Consider the following 20925-nt stretch of genomic DNA (forward strand, 5'->3'; position numbering starts at 1 on the left):
TGCTGTGATTGACATGCATTCATTGTGCTGCAGTTAATACAGGAGTCATACTTTTGATGCATCTTAAACTCTTAATAAACATTAGCTATAAGGATGAGAGTACATTCCAAGTAGAGAAAGCATCTTGTGGGGAAAAAATCTGTCAGCAAAGTGGAATGTTTGGGGATTTGCAAATAAAATGGCATGGCTGTAACATGCATAGGATAGGGACAGAAGTCAGAGAGGAGTTTTCTTGTGAGCCTGCTGAAGGTAATTGATGTTCATTCCAAAGGCTCTGGCACTTTAATAAGTTCTAAGGATAAAAGGAGTAACCGGATCTGATTTTTATGTCATAACACAGCTTCACTGTTTCTGTGGAGAGTGAATTTTGTGTTGATGGGTGTGGAAAAGGCTGAGAACCTGTTATAACCCATGAATAAAATGATGGGAGCATGTGCTAAAATGGAGGCTGAGGGAATGAAAAGGAAACTATAGTTTTAAGAGATCTTGAGAAGATAGAATCTGTGGGAATTAGTAATCGATGGAATACGGAGGTACTTTGGGAAGATTTGATGACTCCCAGTTTCTTGAGCATTTTAGTAGATGATGATGATATTGAGTGAGAAAAGGATAGAAGCTGAGGAGGAGGAACAGGTTTGAGAAGAGAAAAGGGAGATGAATTAAAAGTTGTATCTGTTGACTATGAGATGACTGTGGAACATCCAGGTGTCTAAGTAGGTGGTTGGATATACAGGTCTTCCAGTTCAGAGGAATGAGCCAACTGGGAGAGAGGGAAGGAAGGAAAAGCATTTTATAATATACTAGAGGCCTGGTGCACAGATTTGTGCACTGGTGGGGTCCCTCAGCCTGGCCTGCACCCTTTGGCAATCCGGGATCCCCTGGTTTCAGCCCGATCCCCGCAGGCCAGGCTGAGAGACCCCCCTGGTGCACAAATCTGTGTACCGGGCCTCTAGTATGCATATAAGATCTTTGGTTAATCTCTTCCTGCCCTTCCCCTTTCCCCTTTCCCTCTGTGATTCATTAGTCTGTTCCATGTTTCCATGCTTGTGCGTTGAGCATCTGCCCCCTGGTAGTCAGTGTGTGTCATAGCTACCAGTCAAACAGTTGAATGGTCACTTACGCTTTTATATATATAGATATATAGATAAAGAATTTTTGCACATCTCATTTATTTTTCACTTAGAAAGCAGGGATACTATTATTTACCTCATAAAGTTAGGATTAAGTGAGTCAAAGTAGTGTTTAGCATATGATAAGGGATCAGTAAGTGTTGGCTGTTGTAAGGAAGAGTGATACCAAAGAACAATGCTCCACTGGATGACACTGAGTAGTGAGACTTGAGAGTTTGGTCTCTGTTGTCCCATGACCCTACCATTGATTAGCTGTGTTGCTTGTGCCTTACTTTCCTAAGATTTTGTTTCTTTGTTTGTAAAACAGCAATAATGACAGGTTTTTTCCAGACAGTTATTATAAAAATTAAATTAGAAAATAAGGTGCTTATTATATTGCCTAGCCCATGGGAACTTTTATTATATCTCTTATGTTATAGCCTAGTAATTGCCAGTATTACCTTTTCTGATTTACAAATAGCAAAAATTCTTTTGTTGAAAGCGGTTGTGTCAAACACCACTTTAAAGGCATAGGTGCAAACTCAACCTTTAGGCATTTAGACTAACTTTTGTGTGATTATTATTCTGCTTTACCTTGGTTCATCAATTTATATGGTTGTGTTTACTACTAGGAAACTAAGGTTAGATCAGTACCCAGTTGCAGTAGTCATTCAATTCTAGGTTTCTACACATCTCTCTCCTCTGTAATGCCTATGAATAATACTCTTTGTTTAATCTTTTTTTTTTTTTTAGGATTTTTTTGAATTAAATGTATTGGTTAATAAGATTACATAGATTTGAAGTGTACAATTTTATGATACATCGTCTGTATATTGTAGCGTGTGTCCACCTCCCAAAGTCAAATCTACCATTTTCATATATTTGACCCCCATAATATATCCTTTTTACTCCCCCACCTTCCTTCCCTTCGGTAATCACCATACTGTTGTCTGTGTCTATGAGTTTTTGTTTTTCTTGTTGTTTTGTTGCTTTCAGTTTTATATCCCAAATATGAGTGAAAGCATGTGGTTTTTAACTTCTTTATTTCTTTCATTTAACATGATCTTCTCAACATTTATCCATATTAATTTTTATTTCATGTTCCTCTTTTTGGCATGTTTGTAGTCCTTAAGTTTTTAATATTATATCCTGTTTCATCCGTCTTGAAATTGCAAATTGTGAACATCATGATACCATTATAGTTTACCTTGACTGTTGGAATACACTAACTAGTAAGCTGGCTCTGGTCCCAAAATACTGTATCTATATTTACCTTTTTTTCCCACGTGAAAATAATTGTTTGCCATTTAAAAAATCACAATACTGTAGTGATAGACTGAAAATGTTTTGTGACATCTTAAAAAGTGATTGTACTGTACCTTTCCCCTTTATATTTACATGTTATAATCTGTCTTTATCTGTGTGATAGGAATTATATTCATCAGTTAGTTTATTTTTTCTTCTTATTCAATTTTGAACTTTATGGTGCTATTAGGAAGCTTATGTAAAGATGCAGTGAGACTTTATTGAATAGAGGTCTCATTTGTTTAATTACACAAATTCTAAAATATCAAGTCTCACCTCCATTTTAGTTTTTTTAAGAAAAGATATATTTTTTAAAAATATATACTTTTATTGATTTGAGAGAGGAAGGGAGAGGTATAGATAGAAACAATATGCGAGAGAATCATTGATTGGCTGCCTCCTGCATACCCCCTATCTGACCAGAATTGAACCTTGACTTCCTGGTTCATAGGTCAGTGCTCAACTACTGAGCAATACCAGTTGGGCAAGAAATTATATTCTTAAAAAAATTTTTTTTTTTTATTGATATGGGAGAGAGAGAGACACATTGATTTATTGTTCCACTAATTTATGAATTCATTGGTTGCTTCTTCTATGTATCCTAACCGCAGATTGGACCTGCAACCTTGCAGTATCGGGATGACACTCTAACCAACTGAGCTAACTCTGAGGGCCAATAAAAGATGTTTTTTATTCATCAATATATAACCTCATTGAGAATATGAATTTGCTGTTTACTTTTATATTTCAGTATCACCAGATATTGTCATCATTGAAAATTTGTACCTTTCTCAAATGACAACTCAAACTAATAAAATGTGTTAAGAGCTGACAATTTTTAAAAAGTAAACTTAGCAAAACTTTGGGCTGTGTTTTAGAAAGAAAAGGAAAAAAAAAAAGAAGAGAAAAAGAGAGAAAAGGAACCAGAAAAGCCTGCAAAACCTCTTACAACTGAAAAGGTAAAATTTCCTTTTTTAAAAAAATCTATAAAGACTACCATCTTATTTGCATACTTATATGTGAACTAGAGGCCCGGTGCACAAATTCGTGCATGGGTGCGGTCCCTTGGCCTGCCGGTGATCAGGGCTTACTGGGCCATCTCGCCCAGTCCCAGTAGCGGCCGATCAGGGCCAGCCGGCCGGCTGGCCATGGGGAGGGACTGCAGGGAGTTTGCCAGCTGCGGGAGGTTGGCTGTGGGAACGCCCTTTCCACCAGGGGCAGCTCCTGTGTTGAGCGTCTGCCCCCTGGTGGTCAGTGCGCATCATAGCTACCAGCTGGTCATCCGGTCATCTGGTGGTAATGGTTGCTCAGGCTTTTATATATATAGATGAGTTTTGGGATATTCATAATATGCAAATAATAGTTCTTTGAACAAGTATTTGTTGAGCAATTACTATGTGCTAAATATGTCCTATTGATAGCTTGTTCTATATGATTTGTAGTTAGTTATATATGTGTGGGTATAGATAATGTGAGACCTCAAAGACAAGTATTCCCTTATTAATGACATAAAGAATGGCATTTTAGCTTACTGGTATATGCACAGACTTCAGTAAAGTTTGAAGAATGAAAAAGACCCAATATACCTGAAAGGGCCTTCAGAAAAGACTCCATGCTTAAGGTTAGCATTTAAACTAGATTTTGAAGTGTAGGTAGATAAGGTGCAAAGGAATATATCATTTGGACTGAACACCTTGAAGGATAGGCATGGAAACTGGAAACAGACAAAGTAACTATGCTTAGTAAAAGAGGACTAGAGGAGCTTGAAGATATATATCTATGATAGAAAATAGTGAAAAAATAGACCAAAACAGTAGATTGAGCTCAAATTGTAGAAGATCTTAAAGTCGGGTTAATTCTTTATTAGAGGAAAGGCTGTGGGAAGCATTTTTACTTGCGTAAAGCAGATGATACAGCTAATTCACAAGAATTCTTTTGGAAGATTATTTGGCAGTGATATGCAGGATAGATGTGATTAGACAAACTAGAAGTAGAGAGAACATTAGATTTTTTATAAATAATTATGGCTGCTTGGCTTTGAATTCATTTCACCATAGAACCATGGAAACATGGTAGGGGGATTGTCAGTAAAGGGAGCATTCTTGATTTTCTTGCTGAAATTTTAAAAATTGACTTTATCAGGGTATCAGTTACATACTACAAAGTGTACAGTGTGAATATGTACTCGTTCTTCCTCTGTCATTTGCTAGAGTCTCTGCATTCAAAGAGTTATAAACAAGCCTTCAGCAAGTTAAGATGTACTAAGCATCCAAAGACTCCTTAATTCTTCATGTTAGCAGTCAGTTCCATCCATCATCTGATTCTTCACCTGTCTTCCTAGCAGGCTCCCTCCATTGTTCGTATAGTCAGACTTGTCCATTGTTACCTAAACAAACTTTCCTGCTTTAAATTGCTTTTCCAGAAATGTCCTTTCATTTCCCCACCTCCTACTTAAAGCTTACTCATTCCCTTGTTTCCATGCAGCCCTCTAAACATCCCAACTAAATACGTTTTCTCCCTTCCTCAAAATTCTGCTATTTCCTTCAAGTACTCCTGCTGCTGCTCATGGTAGGAGCCTGTGAGAATACTCACACAGAGGGAAAAACTTTAGTTTCTATCAAAGTTTTGTGGTCAAGATACTGCACAGTGTATAAAAAAAACGATTTAAAATTATAACGGGAAATTGAAAGAAAAATAGCACAAATAAAGAAGCTTTACTTCACATATAGACATTTTTTTCTGTATGTTCTGAGCTGATTTTTTTCAGAGGGTGTATATAATCTAAACAGGAGAAATTAGTAGTAATATCAGTAAAAATACAGGGTGGGCAAAAATAGGTTTACAGTTGTGAGTACATGAAAGTTTATTCTTGTATTTTTTAATCAGTGTATTATTTTGCATATGAACAACTGTAAACCTACTTTTGTCCCACCCTGTAGTAGCAGTAGTAGCCAGAATAATATCATCATAAATAATAGTTGGCTTTATTGATCATCTGCTTATACCAGGAGCTATGCCACGTGTGCAACTTTTACGTACAGTTGTATATGTACAACTTATCCTAGCTAATAAAAGAGAAACATGGTAATTAGCCGTACATCCGCTACCCTTCCCATTGGCTAATCAGGGCGATATGCAAATTAACTGCCAGCCAAGATGGCGGCCGGCAGCCAGGCTACTGACATGAACAGGAGGCTTGCTTGCTTCAGTGACGGAGGAAACCAATGTTCCCTGCCTGCTGCTGCTGGGCTCTGAGCTGCTAAGAAACATTGTTACAAATATAGAAGCTAAACAAAACCCCAGAAACCTGTTTTCAGTCAGCCGGGATCTCAGAGCTGGAGTCACAACACAGTTTCAAATACAGAAAGTAAACAAAGCCAGAAACCTGCTTTCAGCAGCGAGGTCTCACAGCTAAAGCCAGCTCTCAGCTCCAGTGACAGCCATAAATCCAAGAATAAAAAAAAAAGGAAAAAAGGAGCAGTTGGGAGCTTCAGTCACCCACCAGCCTGAAAACGGCCCTCAGCCCCTCACCCAGACTGGCCAGGCACCCCAGTGGGGACCCGCAACCTGAAGGGGGTGTGACCAGATGCAAACAGCCATCATCGCCTCATCCGGGCTGGCCAGGCACCTAAGCGGGACCCCCACCCTGATCCAGGACACTCTTCAGGGCAAACCAGCCAGCCCCCACCCGTGCACCAGGCCTCTATGCCAGGGGTGGGCAAACTTTTTGACTCGAGGGCCACAGTGGGTTCTTAAACTGGACCGGAGGGCCGGAACAAAAGCATGGATGGAGTGTTTGTGTGAACTAATATAAATTCAAAGTAAACATCATTACATAAAAGGGTACGGTCTTTTTTTTTTTAGTTTTATTCATTTCAAACAGGCCGGATCCGGCCCGCGGGCCATAGTTTGCCCATGGCTGCTCTATCCTATATAGTAAAAGGGTAATATGCCTCCCAGCACCCGGATCAGCGGAGCCGCGAGGCCTCCTGGCCCCTGGAGTAGCGTGACAGGGGGCAGCGCCCAAACGCCCTGATTGCCCTGCGGCTCTGTGTGTGACAGGGTGGGGCCACAACCTCCCTATCCGCCCTGCTCTGTTCGTGACAGGGGAAGGCGCTCCAACCCCCTGATCAGCCCTGCCCTGTGCCTGATAGGGGGGAGCTCCCCAACACCCTGATTGGCCCTGCTCTGTCTGTGACAGGGTACGGCCCCCCTACACCTCCAAGGGCCCTGCTCTGTGTGTGACAGGGTGGAGCCGCAACCTCCCCATCGGCCCTGCCCCGAGTGTGACGGGGGAGTGCTCCAACCCCCTGATCGGGCCTGCCCTGTGGGTGACGGGGCGGCGCCCCAACCTCCCCATCGACCATGCCTTGAGTGTGACAGGGGCGGCGCCCCAACCCCCCAATTGGCCCTACCCTGAGTGTGACTGAGGGTGGCATCAAAACCTCCTGATCGGCCCTGCTCTGTGCGTGACAGGGGGGAGCTCCCCAACCCCCTGATCGGCCCTGCTCTGTGCGTGACAGGGGTGAGCTCCCCAAACCCCTGATCGGCCCTGCTCTGTGCATGACGGGGGAGCTCCCCAACCCCCTGATCGGCTCTGCTCTGTGCTTGATGGGAGAGCTCCCCAAACCCGATTGGCCCTGCTCTGTGCGTGACGGGGGAGCTCCCCAAACCCCTGATCGGCCCTGCTCTGTGTGTGACGGTACGGAGCCCCAACCCCCCTGATGGGCCCTGCTCTGTGTGTGACAGGGTGCGGAGCCCCAACCCCCCTGATGGGCCCTGCTCTGTGCATGACAGGGGACAGCGCCCCAACCCCCTGATCGGCCTGCTCTGTATGTGACAGGGGTGGCACCACAACCCCCTGATCTGCCCTGCTCTGTGCGTGACGGGGTGGCGCCGCAACCTCCCCATCAACCCTGCCTTGAGTGTGACAGGGAGCGGCACCCCAACCCCCCAATCGGCCCTACCTTGAGCGTGACTGAGGGTGGCATCGCAACCTCCCAATCCGCCCTGCTCTGTGCATGACGGGGCGGCGCCCCAACTCCCCAATCGGCCCTGCTCTGAGCCTGACCAGGGGCTGCGGGGCAGGCACCTAGGGATTGGGCTTGCCCTCTGCCACCCGAGAGTGGGCCTAACCCAGCAGGTCGTTATCTCCCGAGGGATCCCAGACTGTGAGAGGGCACAAGTGGGGCTGAGGGACACCCCCCCCCCGCCAGTGCACAAATTTTTTGTGCACCGGGCCTCTAGTATATAATAAGTGACCACCCATTTATCTGCTGCCCAAATTAGGAAATAGAACATGGCCAGCACCCCAGAAGCTGTCTCCCATAACTCTTTTTAATAAAAAAAAAATCACTTCCCTTCTCCCCAGAGATAATCATTTCCTTGCATTGTAGAAGTAGTTTCACCTTCTCTGCATGTGTTTCTAAGTAATGTGATTTGTTTTTCTTTATTTTTTGAATGTATGAATGGAATAATGCCATAAATATTCTTATGTTTTGCTTTTATTAGTCAGCCTTTTTTTTTTTTTTTTCTTATAAGGGTCAATCATGTTGTGTATAATTACAGTTTATTCAGTTAATTAGCCCTCATTCCAGAATCGCTGATTTAAATTCTACATCCATGAAACTGGGTCTTTATAGAAGAACAAAAGCATGTCTGCTGCATGACTCACTGGAGAGCACCAGTGAAAGAAAGGCTTCTCTTGGCGTGGACACAAATCCATTCTCAGCAGTTTTACTTAGACGCTGAAAGGAAATGATATAGTTATGTATATGGAAAAAAGTTTGTGATAATGCCATTAAGTGGGAGGTAAAATATAACATCAGTTAAAACTGAAATCAGTCATTTCCTTATTAGAAATTATCTAAAGTAAAATTTATCTTGTAAAATCACAATTCTTTTCATCTAATTCCTACTTGACTAGAACCACCTGCATTTGGAGGCAAAATAGAACATTGTGTTAGATGAAAAATTTGGTTAGAATCATAGACTTGAGCTACAGAAAGCATTGGCCCCATAGCCATAAAATTTATCATCTTCTGGAGTATCACTTTTGTGGTACTTAAAATTATTTGTTTAGATTACTGCATTTATTTGAAAATATTGCAGTGCCAGAAAAACTAGAGGCAAAAAAAAAAAAAGGATCCCAAATTCATCAAAATTTAGCAGGGCCTGAACACTGGGAAAATGAAAAGATACTAGTAAGTCTAATTGCTTATAATTGCTCCTGCATTGAGTGTCTGCCCCCTGGTGGTCAGTGTGTGTCATAGTGCCCAGTCATTCCCAATCGTTTTGCTGTTAGGGTCATTTTGCATATTACCCTTTTATTATATAGGATAGAGGCCTGGTGCATGGGTGGGGGCCGGCTGGTTTGCCCTAAAGGGTGTCCCAGATCAGGGTGGGGTTCCCACTGGGGTGCCTGGCCAGCCTGGGGGAGGGGCTGATGGGTGTTTGCAGGCTGGTCACACCCCCTTCGGGGTGGGGGTCCCCACTGGGTGCCTGGCCAGCCTTGGTGAGGGGCTGATGGCTGTTTGTAGCTGGTCACACCCCCTTCAGGGTGGGGGTCCCCACTGGGGTGCCTGGCCAGCCTGGGTGAGGGGCTGATAACTCTTTGCAGGCTGGCCACACCCCCTTTAGGGTGGGGTCTCCCCACTGGGGTGCCTGGCCAGCCTGGGTGAGGAGGCTGAGGGCCGTTTTCAGGCTGGCCAAGCCCCCCTGGTGACGGAAGCTCCCAGCCTCTCCTTTTTTTTCTTTTTTCTTTTTTTATTCTGGGATTTATTTACCTTCTATAATTGAAACTTTGTAGCCTGGAGTGGAACTCAGAACCAGCCAGGACAGGCGGGAGGGAAGCTTGGCTTCTTCCATCGCCAGGGGCAACCCAAGGCTCCAGCTCCGTGGCCATGGCTGGCTGAAAGCAGTTATCTGGGGTTTATTTATCTTCTATAATTAAAACTTTGTTGCTTTGAGTGGAGCTCAGAGCTGGCCGCGGCAGGCGAAAAGCTTGGCTTCCTCTGTCATTGGGGCAACCAAGCCTCCTGCTTGCTCCAGCTCCGTGGCTGCCAGCCGCCATCTTGGTTGGGTTAATTTGCATATCGTTGCTCTGATTGGATGGTGGGCGTGGCTTAAGGCGTAGCGAAGGTATGGTCAATTTGCATGTTTGTCTCTTATTAGTGTAGACTAGTGGCCCAGTGCATGAAATTCGTGCACAGGGTTGTGGGTCCCTCAGCCTGGCCTGCACCCTCCCCAATCTGGGATCCCTCTTGCAATCCAGAACCACTGGCTCCTAAGCACTCACCTGCTTGCTTGATACTCCTAACTGCCCCCCTGCCGGCCTGTGGCCCTAACTGCTCTCCCCTCCTGGCCTGATCCCCCTAACTGCCTAAATGCTCTCCCCTGTCGGCCTGATCCCCCTAACTGCTCTGCTGTGTGTGTGTGTGTGTGTGTGTGTGTGGACTTTTCAGCTTTTATTACAAAAAGAATAGCCCAGTTTTCGAACAAGTCACCAACTCAAAGTCTGACAGGGTCAGGGCCTGTCTGGCTGGGGAGTGGGCTGGTGGACAGGTGCAGAGCCCTGCTCAGAACAGCAGACATTTCATTCTTCCCATCCCGTGCTGGTAGGAGCAGATGTCGAAGTAGCTCTCACAGGTCCTCAGTGGGCCTTGTTAAAGCGGGTTACCATTGTCTTGTGCAATGTTTCCTTGTAGGACTCGGTGGAGGTGACCCCATAGGAGCTGCCTCAGGCACCCAAACCGGAGCCCCGCACCCATGTCTGGGCCTCAGTGGGTGTCACAGTGCCCTGCTTCTTGTGACCCAGGCCACTGCCCTCTTTCCAGCCCATGGCCTGGAGCATGCGACTGCCGATGTTGTCACTGCCCAGACCATCCCTCGTGGGCTGCTCAAAGTCTACAGAGGCAGCAGACATGCCACCATACTTCCTCTTCTTAGGCTCTGGTGGCTCAGGGATGTCATACTTCTCTCTACGTTCAGCTGCCTGGTCCCGGTCCTGGCCTGATCCCCCTAACTGCCTGTCTGCTCTCCCCTCCTGGCCTAAACCCCCTAACTGCCTATGTGCTCTCCCTTCCTCTTCACGCCTTCAGACACCAGCGCAGGAATGCTGGGAGCTCTCCACCGAGACCCCACCCCTGTCCTTACGCCCGCTTCCAGGCCCGGCAGTGGTGGGGGGGGCCGCTGCCTCCCACCCCGACGCCCCCCTCTGGGTCGGGCGGTGCCACGGGCCTGCATGCACTTCTGTGAGGGGGTGGTGGGGTGCTGTGGCCTGTCCTTGCCGGGGTCCAACCCCAGCAGGTCCAGGGGTCCCCAAAGGTGTGGACGGAGTCGGCGAAGAAGGAATGACACGGAGGCAGCGTTCAGTTGATCATCATAGCCGGGTTCTCTTGTCAGGGTCTCCTGCCAAGTTCTGGTCTGGATCTCCAGCGAAGTTCTGGCTAGGATCTCCAGCCAGGTTCTGTGTCCATGTTCTCTTGCTAGGTTCTCCAGCCAGGTTCTCCAGATTCTCCAGCCAGGTTCTGTAGCCATGTTCCCTCGCTAGGTTCTCCAGCCAGGTTCTGTCCAGGTTCTCCAGCCAGGTTCAGTCACCAGGTTCTAGTCAGGTTCTCTTGCCAATTTCTGTAGTCAGGTTCAGTCCAGGATCTTTTGCCATGTTCTCTCCAGCGAAGTTCTTCTGTCTGTAGGTTCTGTGTAGGTGCTGTCTTCTTTCTGTCTCCTAAGTTCTGTGTCTTGCTGTCTTATTACATCTGTATTTATACCAGTTGATTTTAATCCTGTCAATCTCTATTACAAAGGTTAGGGCGTTTCTTATCTCCATTCCAGGGAGTAAAGATTATGTAGCTTAAGCATGATTGTTCATAGTTAAAGTGATTAATTACCCGCCTGGCACTTAGTTGAGGGGTTTTATTCCCTCCCTAACTTCAGGGAAAAATTCCTACCTGGGGAAACAACCTTTCTAGGAGAGGCATCCCCTCCCTGACTTCAGGGAAAAATTCCTACCTGGGGAAACAACCTTTCTCGGAGAGGTGACCTTGGTTAAAACACACAGCGCTAAGGGGAGCAAACATATTAAGAACAGTATGCTATATATGCCAGGTCCCTTGAAACAGCAAGGATGGACCGGCTCCCGGCATGTCCTCACGCCTCCCCCTCCAGGCCAGGTGGTACCATGGCCTGTGCGTGCTTCCGCTTGGGGGCCACCCCCAACGGCAGCCTCAAATCCTGGTGGCGCAAGCCCTGTCCCCGCCCCCCGGCTCCTGTGCGCATGCACCTTTGGTTGTGACTCGGACGTGATTAGGACCAACTAGCATACTAGCATATTCCCTCTTTATTGTATAGGACAGTGATGGCGAACCTATGACACCCGTGTCAGAGGTGACACGCAAACTCATTTTTTTGGTTGATTTTTCTTCGTTTAATGGCATTTAAATATATAAAATAAATATCAAAAATACAAATCTTTGTTTTACTATGGTTGCAAAGATCAAAAAATTTCTATATGTGACATGGCACCAGTGTTAAGTTAGGGTTTTTCAGAATGCTGACACAACCGAGCTCAAAAGGTTCACCATCACTGGTATAGGACTAGGGCAGCGGTTCTCAACCTGTGGGTTGCGACCCCTTTGGGGGTCGAATAACCCTTTCACAGGGGTCGCCTAAATACATCCTGCATATCAGATATTTACATTACAATTCATAACAGTAGCAAAATTACAGTTATGAAGTAGCAACGAAAATAGTTTTATGGTTGGGGGTCACCACAACATGAGGAACTGTATTAAAGGGTTGCAGCATTAGGAAGTTTGAGAACCACTGGACTAGGGGCTCAGTGCATGAATTGTGCACCTTGAAAGGAACTGTGGACCACAAGGCTGCGGTGGGCACAGGGGTGGGTCTTGGCCCATCCTCCGCGCCCCCGCCCTGCCCCTCCCGCTGCGGCCCCTGGTCCCAGGTTTGCTGGCAGCCTCGCTCCCACCGCTGCCGCTCCTATGCGCTACCGGCACCGGCCTCGCTTGCACCTGCTGACAGCGTGGAGCGATTGGGGCCGGTGCCAGCAGCAGATGTGAGCGGGGCCTGCGCCATTAGTGGGTGTGAGCAGCGGCTGATGCCCCGGCGGCCCCTCAGGAGCCAGGGGTAGGTGGAGAAGCCCTTGGGCGATTGGGGCTGGCAGCTGCCACTTGCACCTCCTGACAGTGCCAAGCGATTGAGCCTGGCACCCAGCGCTGGCAGCAGGTTCGAGTGGGGCTGGTGCCAGCAGCAGGTGTGAGTGCCGGGTGGGACCGCAGCGTGTGGGAGCAAAATATTTTCAGTAACCACCAGAGACTCACCCCAATGATAGCAACCGGCACCTCGCCTTGGTCTGGCTCACCTGCTCCACTATCCCGCCACAGCGATGCCCACCATGTTACATGCTCTGCCACCTGCTGCTGACGCCCGCCATGTTCTGCATGTGCCCCCTGATGGTCAGTGCATGTCATAACAACTGGTTGTTCAGTTGTTTCGCCAGTCTATTTGCATATTAGGGTTTTATATATATATAGATATTTAGAAGCCAGCTTTTCACCACAGTAGAAGAATGCTTAAATCTCAAGACTCTCTTCTTTAAGTAGGCTAACTTACCACATATAAGTGAGCTAATCAATACAACCACTAACTGTAATTCAAGGGAGTAATCAATAAATAGCTGCTGGGTTTAGTCCTAATAGAGTGTAAAGTTTGACTTCTCTATCCCTTTTCTCAGTAAAACCAATGTTACAAAATGTTACTCTAGGTCGCACTTGAAATTGGTGTTGGGATGTCCTGTTTTCAAGATGTTCTATTTTTTATTCTTGAAAATTTTTTATTTGTTGTTTTGAGGAGACGTGGGAGAGAGAGAAAGGGAAAGAAGTGTTGTTCTGTTATTTATGCATTCATTGGTGGATTCTCGTATGTGCCCTGACTGGGCATGGAACCCACAACCTTGGCATATCAATATGATGTTCTAACCAAATGAGCTATACCCAGCCAGGGCTCAAGATGTCCTATTTTTTAAAGAATAATTAAGGGAATTTTAAAAATTTGTAATTATATAGTGAGTTTATATCTATCTGAAAATGACATTTTGTAACTTCATAGAGATTTTATTTTAGAAGTTAAATTAGTTTTTTAAATTTCTTAACTTTTTTATTGAAGTATAATGTATAGATCTTGAGTTTATATCCCAGTGAATTTTTATAAATATATGCACAGATTAATATTCAAAGCATTGCTAGCACCTCTCACTTTCTTGTTCTTCCTATTCAGCTCTCTCCCAAAGTTAATCACTATTTAAATTTCTGTCAATATAGATACATTTTATCTGCTTTTAATTTTATGTAAATGAAGTCATCCAGCATCTACTATTTCCGTGTCTGTTTTTTTATGTTTGAAAATAATTTATTTTATTGTTGACAATATTACAGATGTCTCTCATTTCTGCTCTCCCCCCCTCCTGTCAGTTTCTTCTGCTAATCATTGTGTCTGTGAGATTCAATCATGTTTTTTGTGTGTTCTTTTCTTATTAAGTACCTGTTTACCTGTGGCATACTTGATTTTTCCAGTCTACAGTTGGTTGACACAAGTAGTTTTTGGTTTAGGACTTTGATGAATGAAGCTATTATGAACATCCTTGTACATGCCTTTTAAGAAACATATTCACATAGCTTATTGGGTGTATACCTAAAGGTATAAATGCTGCGGCATAGGAAATATATACGTCCAGCTTTAGTTTGTTTGTCTAAGAGTTTTTCATAGTCATTTTACCAATTTATATTCTCTTCAGATTGTATGATAACATTAACATTCGTTTTGCATTTTCAAAAAACCTGGTATTGTCACTAAAAAAAGAATCCGGTGGGTATTGAAACTAAGATTTTTATTAATTGGTGCTAATTTAGTATACTAAATATCCTGGCAATTGAGGTTATCTTTAAGTGAGTAAATAATTTAAATAGCTTGAAACAGTTGTGACTACAACATGCAAGTCTTTCAGCCAAGACAGTTTGCTTTTTTTCTCACTGTTTTACCTAGTTTAAAAAAGAAAGAATTGAGTAGCTAAAATAAGAATTATTGTTTTACAGAAAGCAATAACAAGATGATAGTAACCTTACTTGTTAGTTAAATAACTGTATACTAAAATGCCCTCAACCCTAAAAGAAAAAGGAACCAGTTGAAGTTATAATAGCTTTTTAATACTTATCTATTATTAAAGTAAATTGTGGTAATAAAGAATGTGTAAGTTGTGGCAGAAAACCATATTTTAAGTTCTATTACATGCTTGTAGTAAATTGCAACATTTTTTTCCGTCATGGAATTTCTAAATGTTTTTTGCAATCATTTAAAGCTTTATTGCCAGTGAGGCAATAAAAAGAAAAGAAATCCAATTACCTCATGTGCAAAGCTTTCATTTCCTATTTAATGAAAAAAAGGAAGACTTTTGTTCAGTAGGCGTGCAGGCTTTACAGTCCCTCACAGTAGATTAGAAATTTCCTTTAATAGAGAGAAAACTATGTCCTCAATAAATGCTCCGATGAAAGGTAGTTTTATTAAGTTAAAGCCTGTGCGTAAGAATGTTGCAGCCAAGCCCGGGCCAGTGTTGCACAGTGAGTAGAGCTTCAACCCACACTGAAGGGTTGAGGGTTGGATTCCTGGTCAAGGGTCAAGGGCACATACCTCCTGGGTTGCAGGTTCCATCTCCTGTGTATGTGTGTGGGGTTATATGGGAGGCAACCAAGATGTGCTCTCTCACTTCTCTTTCTCTGTTCCTCCCTCCCTCTTCCCCTCTTCCCTCTCTTTCTCTCTTCCTCCCTTACTCACTTCTACTCTCTCTAAAAATCAATGGAAAAATATCCTCCAGTGAGGACTAACAATAAATAAGATTGTTGCAGCCAAGTTGGAAAGGGTCAACAATTAGATTTGATGGGTCATCGAAAGTAATAAAAAGAGTAAGTGCTTACTTGATGCTTAATATATACCAGCTGTTCTAAACCCTTTATAGGGTGTCTCCAAAAACACACTTTGAATACCATTATTAATTCCAGTGGGTTACATCTGAAAAGAAACAAACATCAGTTGAGCTTTCAGCTGGTAAGGTGTGTATACATTTTTAGGGACACCCTAAATATGTTTTGTATATCTATTAGGTTGATACTGTTATCCTCATTTACTGATGAGAACCTGAGAGAGACAGGTTTGGTAATGTATTCATGATCACACAGCTATTGAGGAGCCAAGCCAAGATTTGAATCTGAACATTCTGTCTTCAAAGTGTATGCACTTAACCAGTATACTGTGTGGCCTCTTGGTATACTACTATTACAGCCAAAGTGGAGAAAGGAAGGACGGCTAAAAGTCAAGGGATTAAAATAAATACCTACTAAGTGCCATGAATCGTACTAAGCATTTTATGTGTGCTAATTCTCACAGTAAACAGATAGTTTTAAGATAGTCATCATACAAAGGAGAAACAGAAGATTCAAAGAGTGACATTTTACCTAGGGTCACACATCTTGTAATTGCTGGAGCTAATCTTTCTAAAAAGGAGGCCATTGATGGGGTGTTCATTATTTTCTTATGAATGTCTGCTGTGGATTAATTTAAACAACTAATACCCATTGGGAAGTAGCAAGCAATTTATATCTTTGGGACAAGTTTTTGAATACCATAAGGATGATTGAGCATACCATCTATGCTAAATAGTGGCAATATGGTGTAGTAAAAAGAGTATGGACTCTGGGCCAGAAAGACCTCAGTGTTTATGATTAAAGTTTAAAGTGGTAATTTAAGGTCATAGTTTATAAGCATATTTGGATAGGTCACATCATCTGCATAATCCTAAAGGTACTCCCAAATTATTTAACAAATGTGTCCCAGTGACTGATATGTGACAGAAACTCTACTAGGCACTTGGGATACAACAATGAACAAGTCTGACAGAAATCCCTAACCTTTAGAGTTTACAGTCTGATCAAATGGATTCAGTTGTGATTTGCTCTTGGGAAACTGATCTTCTTGCTACTGTCTCCTTGCTCTCTGACAAGTTAGGAGCCAGCCTGCCTGATACAGTTCATTTCCAAAAGCCTCCAGGGTCAAAGGTGTTTTGGTCCCATCTGCACTAGCTTTCTTCAGGACCATCAATTTTCTCTTTTTTTGCCCAGATGTTCTAATTTCAATACACATTTTTTGAACATCTTTTATGTAATGAATCCTATTCAACATTGGGGGTTTAAAGATGACATCAGAAAAAAGTGTTTCTATTAAAAGCTTGTCTGGGAGAAAGAGGGAGAAGAGAGAAGGAAACTTTTTGTCTTCTACCTATGGTCTCTCCATAAGCCTGCTTCCACCCTTTATTCCATAAAAACTAGTCAGGACCTACAAGTAGGGGTGTAAGGCTTCATTGTGTAAATCCCTTAACCTTAGTCATTCACTGTTCCTGGTGCATGGTAATCCCTCAGGTATTTCTTGAAGAAAGGACAGGAGAAAGGTATATTTCCAGACGTATGTATATTTTGTTTTCTAGTTTATCTGGTTTAATTGCAGTTGATCTTTCAATGATATTTTCACATCTCCCTCTTTTCTGATGTTTTAATATGCATACTAGTCATTGTATGTAGGAAGTCCTTATTGAAAAAATTTACTGCCCAGTCACTGCAGTTGACTCATCATGCTATGAAAAGATCTTAAATAGATAATGTTGGAAAACTGCTCTAATTACATCAGTGCTACTTATGTCAAGTGAGGATTTAATAGAGCTAAGCAGTTAACAATCAAAAGAAGAAATATTGTTGAAGATGTGATGTATGTATAACATATGTTCCTTAAGATAGAATGATTTAAATAGTTCTCCTTACTTAAATTCTACAGTCTCATTCTACTCACTTCCTTGTGACTACCTTGTTCTCCCTCAGTGATACTCCTGTCTGGCAAGTACTGATTCAACTCAATTATTGTCCTTTCCATACTCTCATTTAAGCAGAAACTCTACCTGCTGACTGGCCTCACTTCCAGGTCATGGCTGCAAATCTCAAATGGGCATTGAGTGTTGACTCGCAGTCCTATTACACTTTCCTCTTTCCATTTACTTTTCCAGAGTTACTTCATGCTTTCTCTTCTCTCTGGGAATATGTTGCACACCCCATTTCAGTAATGTTTTTGCTTCATATTTGATTGAAAAAATAGCCATACAGGAACTTCCTTATTTTCCACCACCAAAACAGCCTGCTTTGGTGCCCTACCTTTCCTCTTGGTGAAATGTGGGCTCTGAATATTCTACCTTCACAACTTCATTCTTTATTGATCCCCCTCTCCTGCTTCCTAATTTTTTTCCTTTCTACTGTATCTTATTACCGCCAATTACTTTCACATCTAGCTACCACCTTCTTTGAAAGGGTCATTTTTGGTCATTGTGTACATTTTCTTATTTAAGGTTTTCTCATTGCATTTTACTCCAGTTTCTGTTTTAATCTTTCTCCTGACACTCCTCAAATCAAGGTTACTAGTTATCTCCATGCTGCCAAATCCAGTTGATTTTTCTGTTCTTACCTTTCTTCCCATCAGTTTTCTATACAGATGGTAACTCTCTTTTTTTCTTGGTTTCCATGGACCCTATTCTCCTGATTTTATTCTCACATGAAGTGGAATGCCTATTCCTTTTAGTAAGTATCCTTTGTTGGCTTCATCTCCTCTGTCAAACCCCTAAATATAACTCCTCACTTCAGTGCTGGGCTCTTTTGCACTCTCTCTGCATAAATGCCCTCAACTAGTTCCAAAGCTTTATTTATCAAGGATATGATAATGGTTGCCAAATCTGTATCTCTGAGCTTGACTCAGCCTCAGAACTCTAAACTTGTATATTCAGCAGCTTCCTGTCAGTCTCCATGTGACAGATGTCTTGAGCTGAACATGGTCAAACCAGAACTCTTGATCTTTCTCTATTTGCTGCCTCCCCCATCTCAAGAAACCACATAACTAGTCAGCTCACTGAGTTGCTTAAGATAAAATCTGAGTTGACTTAGTTTGACCCATCACTTCCATCAGTAAACATCCTAGGAACCATACCAATCTTCATCTTTATTGTCACCGTCGTCCTTCATCAAGCCACCATTATCTCTTCCCTGGACCCCTGCAATAGCCTCCTAAATGTTTTCCCTGTTTTTCTACTATGTCTTTTTAAAAGTAATTCAGATTATGTTACTTGCTTGCTTGACACCTACCAGTGACTTCCCATTGTACTTAGAATGACATCCTTAGACCTTGTCTTAGCCTTATACATTGAAGCCTTTTGCCTCTGTCTGTGTCTCTGACTTTACCTTTTCCCACTCTTTCCCTTCTGTATTGTGCTTCAACCATCCCTTTTTTGTGTTCCCAGAATAAATCAGACTCATTGTGACCTCAGAACCTTAGCACTATATATTCTATCCAAGATGCTTTTCCTCATCTTCCCATGGTGCTTTCTTCTTGTCATTCAGATTTTAATTTAAATAGCAGCAGAGAGAGAGGCCTACCCTGAACCTGAATACAAAGTAGCTAAGTAGCTAGTCCCTAGTCACTCTTGATACAACATCCTATTCTAATGTACCTTGTGGCACTTAATGCTTCTAGTTTATTTGTGATCAGTTGTTTTATTGTCTGTTTCTCCTCTTTCCATTTCCTGTGCACTTCCCCCAAATGGCTACAGTAGAATACCAGTGCCTAGAATAGGGCTAAACATACAGAGCAGGAGTGGAAATGTCTGGTCCACAGGCTGTATAAGGACTGAGAAATCATTTAGTCTGGCCCTGCCAAGGCATTAAGGGTGAGTTAATTAAATGTTTGACCAAATTAAATATGGCAGGCTAATTTTTAAGTTGATAATTTTGTATGGCCTGCAAATGATATACAAGATGTACCAGTTAAGAATGCAGATTTTGCCCTAACTGGTTTGACTCAGTGGATAGAGCATCAGCCTGTGGACTAAAGGGTCCCAGGTTTGATTCCGGTCAAGGGCATGTACCTTGGTTGCTGGCACATTCCCAGTAGGGAGTGTGCAGGAGGCAGCTGATCAATGTTTCTCTCTCATTGATGTTTTTAACTCTATCCCTCTCCCTTCCTCTCTGTAAAAAATCAATAAAATATATTTTAAAAAAATGCGGATTTTGTAATCAAAGAAAACACAATAATTTCAAGAGAAACATCAAAAGTGCTTTATTCAAAGTAATGTCCATTGCTAGCTACACGTTTCACTCATCTTTCAGGTAATTTGTGGATACTGTCCCAATAGAACTTTTCTTGTTTTGAGGCAAACCATTCAGAAACCCAATTGTCCACTTCTTCGTATGTTTTGAAGTGCTGCTCAGAAAGTGCATGTGCCATTGATCAGAACAAGTGGTAATCTGAAGGAGCAAGGTGTGGTGAATACAGTGGGTGGGTTAATACTTCCCAGGCAAGATATCTTAATATGTCTTTAACTGGTTTTGAAGTATGTGATGGTGTGTCATTATGAAGCAAAATTACTTTGCCGTGTCTTCTGGCCCATTCTGGTCGTTTCATGATCAAAGCATGGTTTAAAGTGATCATTTGTTGTCGGTAGCGATCAGTATTAATGGTTACACCTGGGTTTAGAAGCTCATAATACCCCACACCTTCCTAATCCCACCAAACGCAGAGCATTGTCTTCTTTCCGAAGCGATTTGGCCTTGCAGTCGATGTTGATGGTTGACCTGGATCAACCCATGATTTTGTGCATTTGGGATTCTCAAATCCACTTTTCATCGCTAGTCACAATTCAATGCAAAAAAGACTTTCTTTCTTGCCGTTGAAGCAACATTTTACTGATGACTTTTTGGTTTTCCATTTGTCTTTTGTTCAGTTGATGTAGCACCCATTTTTCTTCCTTTAAAATCTTTCCCATTGCTTGTAAACGATCGGAAATTGTTTGCTGAACAATGTTTAATCTTTCTGCAAGTTGTTTTTGAGTTTGACATGCATCTTCATCCAATAATGCTTGTAATTGTTGGTCTTCAGACTTTTTCGGTTGACCTGGACGTTTTTTGTCTTTCACATCAAAATCATTACTTTTAAAGTGTTAAAACCAGCATTCACAAGTATCTTGAGATGGAGCATGTTCACCATAAGCTTCCTGAAGCATACGATTACTTTCAGCAGCACTTTTCTTCAAAATAAAGTAATGAATTAAAACTTCCCACAAATGCTCTTTTTTTAGCACGAAATTCAACATTTTAAGCGTAAAAATATCTATGATGTTAACACCTTCACGAAATTTGACTTGTGAAGTTTTGAAGCTTGCTGTCAATACAACAAAATAGCATACATATCAAATCACATATATAGCAACATATGTGTAACAATTCCATGTATTGAAAAAAATTCGCATTAGTAACTGGTACACCTGTTACTAATTGTGCCTAAACCGGCAGGATCGGGCCTAAACCTGCAGTTGGACATCCCCTGAGGGGTTCCAGATTGGAGAGTGTGCAGGCGGGGTGAG

General features: G+C 42.7%; 1 protein-coding gene across 1 annotated transcript in view; it reads left to right on the plus strand.

Moving 5' to 3' along the window:
- Positions 1-20925, plus strand: part of SMAP1 (small ArfGAP 1) — a 128956-nt gene that overhangs the window by 76435 nt on the left and 31596 nt on the right. Inside the window, exon 6 of the mRNA XM_081094485.1 lies at positions 3293-3373. Within this exon, the coding sequence (XP_080950611.1) occupies positions 3293-3373 (81 nt within the window). The remainder of the gene's footprint in view (positions 1-3292; positions 3374-20925) is intronic.

Source organism: Myotis nattereri (genome assembly GCF_964212035.1).
Source record: "Myotis nattereri genome assembly, chromosome: 6".
Lineage (NCBI taxonomy): Eukaryota > Metazoa > Chordata > Mammalia > Chiroptera > Vespertilionidae > Myotis > Myotis nattereri.